Here is a 17,873-nt window from a genome sequence, read left to right as displayed (position 1 = left end):
ACATTGTCTCATTTGGTCGATTCTCCAAAGTGGGTGGTAATAACCCAGGTTTACAGATGCGGCAAGTCAAAAGGCTGCACTTTCAGTAAGTGATGGAGCTTGAATTTATCTGGTCCTAAAACTTCACAGAATTGCTTCAAAGAAGATGGTGTAATTCCAAATACTTTGAAAAGGATAAAGGAGTATATAGAGACAAAAATTATTACGTATTCCTAAACTGAGACCCTTCTGTGAACTTTATGATTCCTGTTTACCCTGGCAGTTGCCATCAAGAGCATTTTGGTATATTTAAACTATAATGGGAAAGGCAAGACATTAAACTATCTCCCATGTATGTTTTAAGACCACAGTTAATGAGAAGCTAGTTTAAGATCTCCACCCAACTCTAGAACAGCTGGTGTAAATCCCAGAGGAGACTTATGATGGATAAATCCTGAACCAAACGTGGAATTTGCCCTAATATAATGGGTTCGTGTTTGATTTCCTGCACTCAGCTATACATCCTGAGAAGAGAGAGACAGCGAGTGAGAAAAGACATCAGAAAGTAATTGGACTAGAAGGACGCAACTTGGAAGCAAAGAATTCATGTGAATGTGCTTACTGGGAAAGGCTCCTGCCAGGTTGCTCCAACAATGGAGGGCCTTACGATGGCAATGTTTAGGTTCCTGCTCTCCTGCTGCACCACCATCTCTCCCAAGGCCTTGGTGTAGGTGTAAGTGTTGGGCCGATCCCCGATCAGTTTGGGTGTGATCTCATCAATGATAGCATCGTCTAACCACCTGAAAGTAGTCAATGTAAAATAGAATTCTAGCAGCGTATGTTAGACAATAGACCAAAGAAAAACTGTGAGATACAGATAATCAGACAAAACTCCCACTTTTTCTAGCTTGAGTTCTGGAATTCAGAGTAGTGACGGGATGCTAGGGATGAGTGTGTACCTGGCCAAATCACACATGTTGGATGAGCTCTTCGCTCTCCATTGTTAGCCGAATCTTACCAGTAGAATCCTACTTCTTCCCACCCAGATAAATGTAACAGCTTTTCAGTCTACTACTTTATTACATATAGTCGCTAATTATCTTAAATTACTTGCTCTCCAAAAGGTCATAAGTACACATTCATTGCACACATTCGTGAGCCCAGGAGCATGTTAGGTGCTGTGTGCTTGTAGTTTAGAGTCTCTCATCCAAGGTGCTTCTGTGGCAGTGCCACTCATTCCATGTTGTCCAGTTAAAACCTAATGCACCAATCTTGCAAATTTCAGCTTTTAATTTTGAAAACTCCATCAACAAACAAAAGAACTACATCTGACAGCTTACAATCTGCTTTAGCAAATCACATATGAAATGTGTTTTGAAGGTCTGTTTTGAGTCTATGCTAATAACTTGGTAATTATTTCTAGGGAAGTCTGATGTGCTCTCATAACTATTAATAGTGTGTCAAGCGGCGTCATTATAATACTCTGAAGCTGTTTTAATAGAATTATTATTGAATACCTCTACTTACAAGAACACATGTATTATTAACAACTGACAGACCATCTTTTCATTAGAGATGTCAGAACCATTTTGAAAATCCCAAAGTCTATCTGTACTTTTGAAGAGAGCAATAAATACAATTACTGTCAATTAAATATTTAGTGTTTCTCTTATCTGGCAGATCTAGTTGGTTACAGTTTTGATATAATATAGTTTGAAAAAAATTAGGCTACCTATATGGGTTAGAGTGACTTTATAATCAATAGAGTTGATATCTGTATTCCTTTCTTATAGGACAGAGCTCAGTCATACTATTCTGAGGGTAGAAAAATCTTAGTTGTGACCACTTTGCTCCCATGACAAATTGTTAAGCATTTAAGATGTGCTCATGCCACGACTAATTCAGCAGCACAATTTTAATCACTCTCCATTTTAATAACTCTCCTTTGATTTTAACGTGCAACCTGAGCACTGTCTATAATTTGAGTTTTCTCTTTGCTGCCACTAGTGCTGTGTGTTTTCTAGATAGCCAAATGCCTTTTGATTTAAATTGAATAGGGAAAGATGGAGAAGTTCCTAGAATTAAAAACAATCCCAAGTACTTAGAAAAATACAAGCTACTCCAAGTAGTGGTATATGGCCACTTGAGATTTGGGAGGAGAGTGGGATGCTGCAGGCACCTCTCTGTCTTTAGAATAACATTACCTTTACCTCATCTTATTTGTGGGTCAACAGTAGATTAATTAACATAAGACCATTTTCTTTCACTTGCAAAAACATGCAGGTTACAACAACCTGGTCAGAAGACATACAGCCTAATTTCAATAAGGCTGTAGAGAAAAAAAATCTAAGTGAACATCAGACCCTAGTAATGCACTAGGATTATATGTCACATGGCTGGTACCAGTTGCTGTCGCTGACTCGTTGGTGAGCATGGAAAGCGTGATACTTAGAGGCTTTATCAGGTTGGAAGAGTTAGCGTCTTAAAAATATTGGTTTCATAGGTTTCTAAGAACACATATGCAAAAGAAGTTGTAATATTCTGTAGATGGTTTGCCGCCACTATTCAGAGCTCCACTTGTATTCTAGTGTATTGGCTTCTCGTTGCCTCCATTTTTACCTGTGCAAAATGGCAATAATGACATCTTTGTAATTATTATAATTCTATGAACATCTAAATGTTCAGGTTACCACGAGGACACACAGGAATATTCACAACTGCACTTAAAATTATTTGATAAAACAAAATAAACCAGTAAACCTAAGGCACACTAAAACAACCAGGGAACATATATGTACACAGGTAATAGGTGGTTTTAAAATATCTTTTCTAATACAGCCAAAGAGACCATCGCCTGTGACGTGCAGCCACCTCCTGAGTTCTCAGAGATGAGTCTGACACGCATGCACACTCATTCGTTACAGTGATGCCCTTTTTAGGATCTGTAATCAGTTCATGCTCTTCTTTACCAAACTTTGATTTGCTGCTGGGGTTTGTTCTCAGTTTGTTTTTAGAACAGTAAATAAGTTAGCGTGAAAAAAGATACCATATAAACCAAAGTACATTTCTCAAATTAACCCAATGGCCTTGCGTGTACTCAAGATGTTTTGATCCCCTAGTTCCCAAATTCTAAACGTCTACTTAAACTGATTCAAAAGAAGCAAACAGTTATTAAAGGATTCAGAAAATAAAAGAGTGTGTATGCATGTGCTGGGGGGGTGTGGGGTGGCACACACACCTACAATTTCCTCTAAATATTACTCGCATTTTGGTTTTAAACTTATTGAATCAACCTCCTAATATCATTAATAATTTCATAATTTACGTGTTTACCAAATGAAATAACGAGGAATTTTCCTCCTAATTTTCTTATTCAACAAGCAGGGCAAGTCTACTGGTGTATCAGGAAAAGCTTTCTGGAGAGTAAGTGCTGGATGCACTGCCTCATGGTAACATTAGCTCTCTCCTTCTCTCATCTGGATCACGTCCATCCCTTGATTATTGCAATTATCATGCCATAGGTACTTGCTCATGTGTCTGTTTCTCCACTTTACCATGAGTCCAGGAGAGCAGTGATTATGGTTCTTTGTTTTTTATCTCGGTGTCCAGTCACTTTTCCTCTCGCAGGAACCAGCTATTTTTATTTTATTCAGTCAGTGGGTACTTTCCCATATGACAGTCTTGATTGGCCAATTTATATTCTGTATCGGGTTTTGAGAAGCTGAACTGGACAATGACAGGAAGGAATGGGTGAAGTCAGCAAGAGGTGAGGCTGCAGGGAGACTGTGTGAAAGGAAGAAAGGAAGAAACAAAATTGGAAGTTCAAGTATCCCGTGGCTGTGGTGAAACGTGTTGAGCAGCTGAAAGGGTGTATGTTGACCCACTTCAATTTGGCAGGGTTGGCTTCCGAGTAAACTTAACTGGCTTCAGAGTAAATTTAAACTTTTATTAGGGAGAAGAAATGTGTACCTGAGCCTAATGCTTGTGGGGAACTGACCTCTGTATTTTCCTCCAGACTTTTATTGGGCACTTATTCTGGCCTCCAATGGCCTGACAACATGAAAATTATTCCGTTTGTTTAAGAAACAATCTATCCCTATTCTGATTTGTATTTAAAGCCTGGTAATATTAAAAGTACATAGAATTTTAAATTGTCAACTACTTAGATGCCACCTTGAGACTATACAATCTTGAAAGTAAAAGCACAAATGCTAAAGTTAGCTTTTTGCTTTCCCCTAGAATGGGTAAACTGTCTTAGTGTTAACAATGTCATTTTCAGCACCAAGAAAACTACTTTCCCACATTCGACCTCCTTTCATATTTTCCAAAGGGCCGTTATTAGGATGCCATTGTCAGCTGCGGGCAGCTTTCATCTTGCCTGCGTCTCATTCTCTACCGGCGGCTCTCTGGCCACAGCAGATTGCTCGTGATCAAGAAAAACTACGTATAGTGTCAGATGGGTACTAGACTTATCAGGGGGATCACGACATAAATTATATAAATGCCTAACCACTATGCTGTACACCTGAAACTAATATAAAATAATACTGTCAACTATAATTTAAAAAATATATCTAGTCATGGGATGTAAAGTACAGCATAGGGAATATAGTCAATGGTACTGTAGCAGCTATAGATGGTGTCAGAGGGGTAGGAAACTTGCGGGTATTATCACTTTGTGAGGGGTGTAAATGTCTAATCATTATGTTGTTTTGTACACCTGAAACTAATAAAAAAATGAAATCAAATCAAATGATGAGCGAGAAAAAAAGAAACACCTTTTCACATGGCAGATTAGCTGTGTCTTCTTCTGACTTGGTAGCTTCAAAAGTGTGAATTTTAGTAGGTACAAATCTATCAGGAACTTTTTATTCAATTAAAGCATCTAGAAATTGAAAGACAACAGAAGGTGAGGAGAATGGGGAAAGAGGCTAAGAGGCTGATTATTGGAATACAAATGCACCCCACTTCAAATGAAAACTGCTAAATGAAAAAGCACTTTAAAACACTAGTTTCCAAGTTTGCCAGTTCGTAAATAAGATGTCTGAGCCCTCTCTGGAGTTTTATTCCTGGATGGGTGTAAGGTACCATTTCAGAACTACTAATTCAGTTTTTAGGTTGATAGCCTGATAATCTGTATTTTTAACAAGCCCTAGTGATTCAAATGGGGGAATTACTAATTTAGAAGAACTCCACTTCACAAATATAAGTTATTAAGACTTGAATAAATTGGGATTAGCTCCCAAGAAGGCATTGCTCTCCTTGGAGGAAAGTCTCAGTAGAATTGAACTTTAAAGGAATTAAATCCCTGGTATTGGAAAAGTGTATTGTGACAATACGCATATTCTAATCTGGTAACTGATTAGATATGTGCAAGGCCCATATGCAAAGCAGTGGCTATGTCCTGTTGGTTTTTTCCTCCTAGTGGCTCTTCTGTCTCTGGCTACTCCCCATGTTAATCTACATCCCCCCTCCATAGTAATGTCCCTAAAACTCACTTTTATCAAAGTTTTTCCTTTATTGAAACAAAATAAAGCAAACAACTGACTAAAGCAGCCCCTGCTTCCCCCGCCAACCCCCCTACACAAAACCCTCCTTCAGTGGATGTGTACTGCCTGCAGACTTAAGTACAACCCTCTGTATGGTGCTCACAACCGCCACAGTATGGCTCCAGCCCATCTTCCCAGCTTGATCTCTAATAACTTCCCTCTGCACAGCATATGTGCTGCCAAAATGGACTTCACAGCTGTATCCCAAACATGCCCCAGGTATTCTTGCTTCACTAGCTCTGCGTAGCATGTGCACCTATTTCACCTATCCACAGTGCCTGCTCGTCCAAGCAGATCTCCCACGCCTGTCTTTATGCCAAATTAATCTATGATTGCCTGTCGCTGTAGTCTTCCTACTCCCTCCAATTCCATCTAACAATACTTCCCATTTCCTCCACCACACTACACATATTATTCTACCCTGCTCCACTCATGTTAGATTGTGACCTCCGTGAGAGCACAATCTATATCTTAAAGAAACATCTTTTAATCTCTGGTACTGTCAAGTATGTGGTAAATTGGAAAAACCGTGACCATGCGCCCAGATCATGTGGCCATGGAGGAAATTGTGTTTCTGTGACTTACTAGCTGAGAGACTTCCAAAGAGTTCCTTAGCCTCTCCAAGCTTTTGTTACTTTAATATTATAGAGCCGTGATAATATCAGCCCTACAATACTATGTTAAGGAATTAAATGTCTGAACGTGTCTTTGCTCACAGTAGTTGCTCAATAGTGATTCATAGTCATCTTTCCCTTCTTAATGCATATTTACTAGATTGAGTATGTTAAAGCAGCGACTATGTAACACTTTTCTAGTTCCTAACTCTTGTTATTTCAGATTTTTAGACACATGCATAACCCCTTTCCTTCTACACTGGCTTCCCTAAGAGAAGTTACCTTGGCCTGAAAAATATGGAAAGCACCAGCCCTGAAACCCTATCTTTCCTGGTCAGTTAGATGCATTTAAAAAAATAAATACACTTAAACTGTTATTCTGAAAATGCGGAATTTTACTGGCAATCCCTGATCCATTTATGCACATGAGTTTCTAAAGGTAAATATCACCAACTATGTACAAGCTAGAAATTTAAAGGCAGAGATGAGTAAGTATTCTGACACAATTACATGGTAAAATGTCTGTGATAGTTGGGATGGGGGGGCAAAAGACAACTGCAGGTATAAGAGCTAGGAAAATTAGTTGCTTAACATCGATTAATGGCCACTCTTGTCATACCAATTAAAAGCATTAACTCCTAATTTAAGTTATTAAAATGTGTTTATGCTACAGTTTTTATACTAACACAATCAAATTTTATTGCTTGGGTTCCGGACCATCATAATTCTGGACGTTTTTAAATATGGGCTGAAGGAAAGTGAGCTGAGGCCTGGCAGTCTTGGGCTGTGGGATGGACAGAAAATGAGGTGGGCTGAAAGGATGGGGCAGGGATGGTGGGTGTCTGGTTTAAGTTCACAGTCCCTTTCCCTTTCTTAACAACACTTGGGCCTCTGCAATTGGGAAAGTTCCTGGCAAAAAGTGCAAATTCTCTTTCATTTCCCAGAACTGGAATTCAAATTAAACTTGTTTTCTGGAAAAAGAAAAGTTCATTTTACTTTTCTTGGTAAAATGGGTGATATTCTTTTTTTATTTTCTTCTTCTTTTTTTAGGTATATTTGCTTTCAGGTATATTTTTTATTTCAGGTATATTTACTAAGATAAAATTGTAAGCTATTTAAAGTGAATAGTGTGACGATTTGGTATACGTATATATTGTGAAATGATTCCCCCATCCAGTTAATGAACATCTCCACATGGGTGATTTTCATGAGGTCACAAAGCCCAGAATACAGCTTTAAGATCATCTTGTTGTCTAATTTCTGGCTCCTTTTAAAAAATGAGGGCCACTGGAATGCTAAGAACAGGGATAGCTACTAGAACATGTGGGGTTTTTGTTAATAAAAATTTCCAAGGAAATAGAAGCCTAAAAATCTTGGAAAATAATTTTATTTTAATCTTAGGCCAATTACAACAGAGAAGTCAGACAATAAATATATCTTAAAACAAAGCAACTAAACCTGGATTTAGGTGAATTAATATTTATTCAGAAGAACTTTAATGTGATTTGTGATTCTACAACTTCAGAAAATCTCATCTAATAGAGGAGTCATTGAAACACTTTTGAACAATGGTGTTGTTGGTAATAGGTTGCTGGACTCTATTCAAAGTGTTATTCAAAACCAAGCACATAGGTTTTATTTGAAGTTCAAGAAGAAAAAATGGGCAATGAAACAGGAATGATATATCAGCATAAGCTATTTTATGCGTTAAGACTTAATATCCCATAATATCAGCTTGCTATGGAAGTCTGTCATCTATCCTTGCTTTTGTCAAAACAAACAACACTCCCTCCCCTGCCCAGCCAGAACAGTATGAACAATGATCACCTAGTGCTATCAATGACTTTTCATTCAATCAGCAAATATTTGAGTCCCTACTATGTGCTGGCACGAGAGAGCAAGAAGGAGCAAGACACGTTCCCTTCCTTTGAGAAGCTCATTGTCTAATGGAGACTAGAGATAAGCAAACCAGATTTTAGAATGAGCATCGGGTACTATGGCCCACCTGCGCCTGAGGGATTCCAGGGGAGAGCTTTGCTGTGCGAAGCAGAGGTGGAAGTTGTCTTTAGGAACACAACCATGATAATCAAAGGCAGACCACAGGAGAGAGAGGAGTAATTACCTCAGTGTGACAGCAGCACCAACGTAAGGGGACGGCTGAGAGAGATGAGGTCTCTCCATGTAAAATTCTGAATTAATTCTGAATTTATAGGTGGTCCTGAATATAAAATTCTGAATTAATAAATGGTGGTTATGACGTCTCCCTGCTTTAAAAAAAAACACTTAAGTTCCTTAATTGCATTCAAAATGTATTCTGTTGAGACAAAGTATAATGTCATCCCTCCTTCTGTTTGGCTTTACATTTTTTAAAGTAACTATTCTCCTTGGAGAGCAATAAATGACAGACACAAATTTTATACAAGTGTCAATGACAGTTAGGTCATAAACCATGTAGCAATTACTTGCCTTTATATAATGGGGAGTATGGAAAGTGCTAAATACTTAAAGATAAATCAACTCCTCCTCTGGAAGATGTGTCCATTCTTCTTTGAAATCTCAGGGTATGGAGGGTCTGGACAGTTTGGGATGGAGGAAGTGGTATGGAGTACCTCAGACACCTCTCACTATGGGTGAAGTGAATCTGTATTTTCTACCTCTTTTTTCTGGTGAATTCTCAGAGACTCCTGTCCTCCCTCAAATCGTGCTGTGATCTGTCAGGTGTCAGAGGGGTCAGTAGTGGAGTGAGTGTAAGGAATCTCAGCGGCAGGCTCTGGAATCAAAGGAAGTCTGTCCCTTTCCTGGGTATATCAACACAAAAACACCATGTTTACTGAGAGACAATACGTTTCAGGGGCAGCTAACTGACAAACAAATCAATTCCATCCTGAAAATGCTCCGAGGCTTTAGATATTGACTTTCCTTCTCTGACTTTGGGCATCAGAGTCCTTTTCTTTTCTCCATCTATCCTGACAAACTCTGGACTCTGAAAGTCTCCTTTTACCAGTTAAGCAAATCATGCTTTATTAGCAATTTTAAGTATAACCTCCAGGTCCTTTAGATGACTTTCATTCTTCTTTGTCCTGGATATTTTTTAATGACAGGTAAAAATATCTATTCTCAAAGCTGTATGAGATAAAAATGTCTGCCCTGAAGGGAATGAACTCTTGATGTAGCGAAAGTTTCATTTTGAAGAGTATATCTTAAATGGAAATACGGATTATATGACATTCAAATCTAACAAATTCACTGTGAAGTAGTCTCCTTCCGCTGTTGTAATAATTTTAATGCATAGTTTATTAAAAACAAGTAAACAAGGTACATTTGGTAAATGGAACAGAAGAACAAAGAACCGAAAAACAGAAACATATATATTCTGAGACTTGGGCCATGTCCTAAGATGAAAGTGGTTCCTGTCAGTTGGCGAGAAGAAAAAAATGCTAGACGCTTTTTTCCTGCACAATAGGACAGAAAGGAGAGTGTATCTCAGCCAAACAGGTCTTCTTCTTCTCTGTTAGTTCTTCTTTACTAACCTTTTGATTAACTGCTATTAAGCTCTCCTTAGCACTGTAATAATTGCTTTATATAACTCAATTTATCATCACAACTATAAGATGGGCACTACTATTAGTCTCATTTTACAAGGGAAGGAACTGAAACTCAGAGAAGCCGAGGAACTTGTTCAAGGTCACAAAGCAAGTAAACTGCAGAGCCTAAGTAAACTTGAACCCTTGTCAGTCTGACTCCAAAAGCTTTCTTCTGAGCATTTTACACGACATGTTATACTTCCTTTAGTGATAATGCTGAGTTCATTCAGTGGGAAACCACTTCTATGTAAAATATCCCCATGGACCTCATGCAGTCGTGGACGTTTCTGTGGGATTTTTCTATCCCTGTCCTCTCCTGTCCTCAAGCACTGTATACCCCACTTGGGGATGGAGGGAATTGCAGGGACAGGGTAGCTAAAGTGAGCACCATTCGAAGCCCTTTGTTTCAAGAGTGTTCCACTTTGTTACCTCATTAGTGAATGAATACACAGAATCAAAGAGAACAACAATGTGCTCATTCCTTCACCCCCTCATTTAACCCCACTTACTCCATGGAGTCGATGATTTTTTTGGGCTCCACAGGGCATGGATAGATGACTTCATCGATGTGCTTCAAGTTACAATTTGAAAAGGCAGTAGAAATATGTATGAAGGCTTCCAGCTTTGGCATCTGACTGGCCATGAGCAAGAGCTGCTGGGTGGCAGTGACGTTCAGTTGCACGGCATGTCTAGAGAAAATTAAGAAGGAAATGCAGGTAGCTTGTACCATGCTTCATGGTGAAGAGTTAGGAGCACTGCTTTTAAAGTCAGGGCCAAGAAAGATTTCTACCATCACTACTGCTACTTAACATTGCTCTGAAGTTCCAGTCTTGTAATTAGAAAGAAAAATAAAATTAACAGATATAAATATTGTAAAGGCAGGCACAAAAATCAGTATCAGATTATATAATTGTATATCTGGAAAACAAACGGAAGCAGCTGAAAAATCTGGGATGGACGATAATTCAGTAAGACATCCACTTATAAAAGTTATGTGAGTCATTAGCTTTCCTGTACAGAAACAACAGTTAGGGAACACAATGGAAGAAAGGCACACATTCAAAACTGAGCATTTAAAAAATATATCAAATTAATAATAAATGAATAGGTTCTATATTAAGAATTGATAAAACTTCATTAAGTATCATAACAGAAAAAATTGAATAAATAAAAAGACATAGATTGTTCTTGCATATGAAGAACTAATGTTTTAAATATGTTAAGTTTTCTAAAGGAATATACATATCTAATCAAATGTCCAACACTTTTAAAAACTTGGCAAAATTATTCTAAGTTTAAGAAAGAAGTATAAGCAGGTGAGAATAGTCAAGAAAATTCTATAAAAAGAGAATGATATGTGTATACCTGCCTAATAAAATAAAAATTACAGTAATGAAAATCCTATGGTACTGAAAGAGAAAGCCTAGTTAATGGATGAAAATAAAGAGTTCAAAAATGGAAATTTAATATATTACAAGAATTTCCTTTCAAATAAAGCGTGAAAATAAGTAATTTAATAAATGTTTAAGAAATAACCATCTGTTAGAAATAAAAGAAAAGTTACTCTATATTTACACCTACATCACTCTTTTTATAGAATGTTCCTGACTATTCTTCTTTATAGCTAAATAAATTTTAAATGGGTCAAAGATTTAAATATAAAAATGAACAATAAAAATACTAAAAGAAGTTATGAATAACTGCATAAATAATAAAAACAGAGTTGAGGACAAATGACAAACTGTTAAAATATTTGGAGCCTTATAAAAAAACAAAGAATTGCTAAATCTTTCAAGAGATCTTAACATTTATAATAAAAAAAACATTTCAAGAGAAAAAAAGTCAAAGACCATGAATAGGTATTTCACAAAAAAATAAAATGCCAATCAATATGTAAACATCTTCAACCTTGCTAATTATCAAAATAATAAAATCAAAACATGCAATGCCATTTCCATTATCATACTGACAATGTTAAACAGAATTAAAGAATTATAATACAGTATTGTTGTGGGTGTCAGAAATGAGATTCATGTGCACAGAGACAGTATAAATTGATAGCATCTTTTTGGAAAGCTATTTAGCATTATGTGACAAAATTTAAACTGGTCATAACTTGGGTACATCTGATACATCTTAGTTACACATCTGGGAATTTACCCAATGGAAAGCACCCAAAGGTATTTGAAAAAAAAATGTATGCACAGAGATGTTCATTGCAGTGTTGTTTATAAGAGTGAAAAATTAGAAAAATCCCCAAAATGCTCACCAATACTGAACTGCTTGAATATATTATATACATGTACAATGGAATGTCATGCAGTCATTACAAATTATAATAAAATAGCCTGACAATGGAAGATACCAAAAATAAAATTGAGTAGGTTGTAAAATATCATTCTTAATAGGATGCCTATTATTGTTTGTCTTTTTGTTTGTTTTTTAAATTGGAAGCACATTTATGATGGATGCAGAAAGGAAAGTTGGAATGTATGTTCGCCACAGTATTAAATAGTATTTCTGGATGGTGAGATGTTGGAGAAGTTTTACTCATTTGTTTTTTTTTTTTTCATTGACAGTATATCTTTAAAATAAAAAGAATACAGAAACCATTAAGAAATTTGCACACACATGTATATCTACAAGCCACGAGAGGGAAATGGGACTGTACCTCAGATGGTCATCAAAGCGTACAGTGGCGGCACAGTGGAAGACAATGTTTGTGCAGGAGAGAAGCTCCTGCATGTCCTCCTTGCTGATGGCTAAGTCATTCTGATTGAGATCCGCATAAATAGCTCTGATCTTCTCATGCACGTTTGGACAAACGTCTTTGACTTTTTCAAACAGCTAAAACATAAATATAAATCAATATACAAAGATCACCGTCACCATCACATCGTTTGTCTTCTCACTGATTTGTTTTATTATACATCTCAAAAACAAGTTGTAGCGGCAGTGTCACTCGAAGGAGGCGTCTATCTACTCAAGAGCCATTTGCTTTATTTCATGTAGTTCAAAGTCAGTTTAGTATAATCCCTGCTCCTCTTAGTTTGATAAACATTTGAAAAAGTCAGTTCCAATAACCAGTAAAAAGTGTATTCTGAACTTTTCCTGCACAGTGAAAGAGTGATAGTAAGTTAACCATATTCTGCCCTATCCAGTTTTTCCCTACAAGGTGGCTTCATGTTTACACGTGGTGATTGTTTCCATTTTGTGCTGAGAAATACTGTTTTCACTGTAAAATTACCATCCTTTATAAATTACCAGCAAAATTACCAGCCTTTACAAAGGATGTCTCATCAGCACAAATTTGTAACGATTTGTTTAACTGGCCCAGATTAACACAATGACCTAGCAGTACACATGTAGTTAGAAACAAATTAAGTAAATTTGTAATGGGTACAACAAATACAAATTTTATATAATCTCATTCTAATGTAAATGGAAGTTATTGTCTAGTAAGAGAATTACATGTAGCTCATGTACTTTTTATGGAATTTTAATTGACATTTTTAATATCCTAATTTATAATGGATAAAGGAAAGATCGCTGGCAACTTTAGCTTTTATTACAATTATTCAGTTGGACCAGAGTCTCTACTTTCGCTTCCACATAGAAGTTCTTAGATTAAATTAGCATTTTCCATTTTCTCAGGCAATACAGTTTTAATAAAATAATCGTGGTTCCAACCTATTTTGATAAAATGGAATTTTACTCTAATATTGGTATGATATGCTAACGGTGAGGAAAAGGAGAGTAAGTTTAAATGTTTAGAAAAGTTAAGAGCAGAGAGAATTCATCTGGGGTTTCAATCATAATATAGTAGCAGAGTCAGTTCTCTTCTTCCTTTTAACCCAAAAGAATGTATTCATCTATTCCTTGATCCTTATGTAGTAGCGGGCTTCTACTCTCCGTTAGAGGCCTACCTACCCCAGGGTTTTTATTGGGTAATAAGAAGTTATCTTAGGTAATCAGAGAAATCATGTCCCATTTGTATCAAGCAAGACCATGTTCAGAGGCCATCCTGGGAACTCGATGAAGGTTGCTAGGGAAAGGAATTAAATTCACATATTTTCTTGGCAAGGTAATACATTCTGTCTCTGAGCTACCACTTTTCTGCACTGTAGGGCCAGCCTTTTCCGTGGGGTGTTAACTACAATTCTAAAAGTAATTTGGAAGTTAGGTCAATCCTCAACGCTTTTTTGACATCTGGGATTGATGAGGTTGTGAAAGTGTCTGAGGGGCGTTTTCAACAAAGGTCATTCTAGCTCTTCCAGAAACATAAAAACAGCTCTTCTAATCTTGATGGATCATAGCATGCTCAATATGTGCTCTCACAGTCAAATGTCTTCTTCTTGTAGTTCATGTTACTTGCACAACAAACATATGTTGGATATTTTTTGATAAATTTATCTAAAATTTGTGCAATTTGTCCCCTTTTAAATAACTAAAGTTGTAGAAGACCCTTAAAAGAATCTGCATGATAGATTTCACTTAAAAAAACAACAACATTATGTAAGGTTCTGTGGAGACTGACTTTGGCCTGTGCTGACTTTTGGCTACTCGAGAGCTAGAAGTAGAAGATGATTTCAGAGTCCTCCCTTCTAGCAATGGGGTTCTTCACATATGATGTACGCTGCCGTATATGGATTTTCTTTTTCCTCTGCATTTTTTGTGACTTTAAAAGACAGAAGATACTGTTCTGCTATATTGTACTTTTAGGCAACCAGCGCAATATTGAACAGCACCAAGATACCAATTTACAGTAATGCTATTTTAGGAGATAATTACTAATTCAGGAAATAATGTCAATTGATAGCCTGTATATTGATTTATGATTTCAAATAAGAGGGTATATTTGTTGAAACATAGTGCAATTTAAAATAATCCAATTGAATTTTCTGATCAAGATAGTAGTTGATTATGGTCAGTCAAAACTAATCAATGAATTGGCTGCATCAGTTCAAACCACAGTGTTAAATGTGGGTCTCATTTTATAATTAACCATGCCTAGTCATATGACTTGCCTTGTCTGAATCTCACCACACTGCTACAATTGTTAATAAAATAACACTCTTTAAATATTGCTGCATCCTAAATAGAGTGCTAGAGATTACAGCCAACTGCCATCTAGTAGATCGGTGCTTTTCAAGGTGTTATACACCAAGTGAACTGCATTGGAAACACTAGTATGCATATTAAAAATGTATATTCCTGGACCCCATGAAAGAAATTGAAGAGGACACAAATAAACGAAAAGAAATTCCATGCTCATGGATTGGAAGAATAAATATTGTTAAAATGTCCATACTACCTAATGCAATCTACAGATCCAATCCAAACCCTATCAAAATTACAACAGTAATTTTCAAAGAACTAGAACAAATAATCCTAAAATTTGTATGAAACCACAAAACAACCCTGAATAGCCAAAGCAATCTTGAGAAAGAAGAACAAAGCTGGAGGCATCATGCCCCTGATTTTAAACTATATTACAGAACTATAGTAGTTAAACAGTATGGTATTGGCATAAAATCCCATACTGGCATAAAATACCAGACACATCAATCAATGGAACAGAATAGAGAGCCTAGAAATAAATCCATGCATATATGGTCAATTAATGTACAACTAAGGTGCCAGGAATATACAATGGAGAAAGGACAGTCTGTTCAGTAAATTGTGCTGGGAAAATTGGACAGCCACATGTAAATAATGAAACTGGAACACCATCTGACATCATACTCAAAAATTAAGTCAAAATGGATTAAAGACTTGAATGTTAGATCGGAAACCATAAAACTACTAGAAGGAAACATAGGTTGTAAACTCTTTGACAGAGATCTTGGCAGTGATTTTTGAATCTGACACCAAAAGCAAAAGCAACAAAGGAAAAAATAAATAAGTGTGACTACATCATACTAAAAAGCTTCTGCATACTAGCAAAGGAAACCATCAACAAAATGAAAAGGCAACATACTGAATAGGAAAAAATGTTTGCAAATCACATATTTGAAAAGAGGCTAATATCCGAAATATATAAAGAACTCATACAACTCAATAATAAAATAATAATAATAATAATAAATCTGATTAAAAATTGGATAGGAGATCTGAATAGACATTTTTGAAAGATGACATACATATTAATGGCCAATGGGCACATGAAAAGATACTCAACCTCACTAATCATCAGGGAAATGCAAATCAAAACCACAGATACCATATACCTCACAGCTGTTAAAATAGCTATTATCAAAAAGACAAGAACTAACATGTGTTGGCGAGGGTATGGGAAAAAGCCGATCCTAGAGCCTGCTGGTGAGATTGTAAATTGGTGCAGCAACTATGGGAAACAATATTGAGGTTCCTCAAAAATAAAAAAATAGAACTACCATATGATTCAGCAATTCTGCTTTTGGGTATTTATCTGAAGAAAACAAAATGCAAACTCAAAAAGATATATGCACCCCCATGTTCACTGCAGCATTATTTATACTAGCCGTGACATAGAAACAACCTAGGCATCCATCCATTAGATGAATGGATAAGGAAATTGTGGGATATATATATTATGGAGCCAAAAAAAAACCAAATGAAATCTTGGCATTTGTGACAACATGTATGGACCTCAAGGACATTATGCTCAGTGAAATAAGTCAGACAGAGAAAGAGGTGCTATGATTTCTTATATGTGGAATCTAAAAAAAGACCCCAAAACAAAAAACCTCATAGATACAAAGAACAGATTGGCCGTTGCCATAGGTGGGGGCTGGAGGGTGGGAGAAATGGGGGGAGGGTGTATATTATTAAAAGTCAATCAATCAAATTACCAGTCCTGTGAGCTGGGTGTTATTTTTATTTTAAAGTTTAGATAGCAGAGGCACACAGAATTTAGGTTCTTGCACAAGATTTCATCACCAATAGGGGCATAAAATAAATTAATCCTGAGGTGTTTGTATTCTTAAGCCTATGTTCTTGACCTCAGTGACATCTAGACCAGCTCCTTGGGCTACTTACCAGAGAGAGGAGGCAGCTATGTCCCTTCTGTACACACACACACACACACACACACACACACACACACACACACACACTACATTTCTGGGCTCCACCCCATACTCACAAAATAAGAAATTACTGGGGCATAATCAGGAGTTTGCATTTCACATCAAGTTCCCTAGTTGATTTTAACTGATCCGAAGAGGAGAACGTCTCTAGTTGGAGGGTTAACACAGATAGTTGCTAATGATCAAATCTGTATGATTCATTTCCCTTTATACCTGCCAGGGAGATAAAGGATATCAGTGGTTTTCCAACTGTAGACATCAGAATAATCTGTGGACTGGTTAAAAATAATTTTCTAGTTCCACCCTCAGAGATCTTGACTTGGTAGTTTTGGTATGTAACCCAGGAAGTTGTATTTCTTAATAAAATCCACAGATAGGTCTAATAGTTCAGTTACCATACTTGGAGAAACACTGACTCTGCAAATGTATGTCCATTTTGAAAGCCAGGCCTTAAATTTCCCCCTTTGGTTTGTAAAGTTTTATTCTTGTTCATCTCTTTATGTGTGACACCACTCAGTTCATTGAAAAGACTCAAATTGTGCTTATTACGTTGAAATTAATTACTGTAAGAACAGTAATAGAATCATAAATGGGAGTTTGTTTCCTGAAATTGTTTGGTTACCAGCTCTTTTGTATTATTAGGATGAAAGACAGCCAAAAACTGCTACTAAAGGAATACACAGAGGGTTCCCTTGGGTCTTGTGTATTAGCTGCCAGTGGGAACTGGAATGTCACAGAGCAGGCCCTCGTCCTTTGTCATAGTGACAAGACCTAAGGACAAATGAAATGATGCAAATGTAGCCGCTCAATACACACCAGCTTTCCGGAAAGTTTCTTTTGCTAATGTGAGACATTAATTATAAGTAAGAAAAAATAGATGGAATAAAAATGAGTGAAGAAAAACTATAATTTCAAAAATGCCGTTGAAGCCCCACCCATAAAGAACATAGCAAAATGATTTTGGATTCTGAGAGTTTATCTTATGCCTTCTCACATGTTTTATTTCATGGCATAACACTGAGAAGGTAAAGAGTTGAATAACTATTTGCCATTTATGAAAACTCACGCTGAGTTTTT

General features: G+C 36.7%; 1 protein-coding gene across 3 annotated transcripts in view; it reads right to left on the bottom strand.

Annotated features, from left to right (window-relative positions):
- Nucleotides 1-17,873, bottom strand: part of FAR2 (fatty acyl-CoA reductase 2) — a 125,943-nt gene that overhangs the window by 15,705 nt on the left and 92,365 nt on the right. For 2 of the 3 annotated variants that reach the window (XM_088798643.1, XM_088798641.1), the window contains 4 exons: nt 12,398-12,573; nt 10,236-10,415; nt 8,265-8,360; nt 602-779 (listed from right to left, as the gene is read on the bottom strand). In XM_088798643.1, coding sequence (XP_088654769.1) covers nt 602-779; nt 8,265-8,360; nt 10,236-10,415; nt 12,398-12,573 — 630 coding nt within the window. The remainder of the gene's footprint in view (nt 1-601; nt 780-8,264; nt 8,361-10,235; nt 10,416-12,397; nt 12,574-17,873) is intronic. The other variant, XM_019737199.3, reaches the window with a different exon arrangement.

This window comes from Rhinolophus sinicus, chromosome 1 (assembly GCF_057876585.1).
Source record: "Rhinolophus sinicus isolate RSI-liver-muscle chromosome 1, RSI-T2T, whole genome shotgun sequence".
In the NCBI taxonomy this organism is placed as follows: domain Eukaryota; kingdom Metazoa; phylum Chordata; class Mammalia; order Chiroptera; family Rhinolophidae; genus Rhinolophus; species Rhinolophus sinicus.
This window is presented reverse-complemented; position numbering and strand designations above follow the sequence as displayed.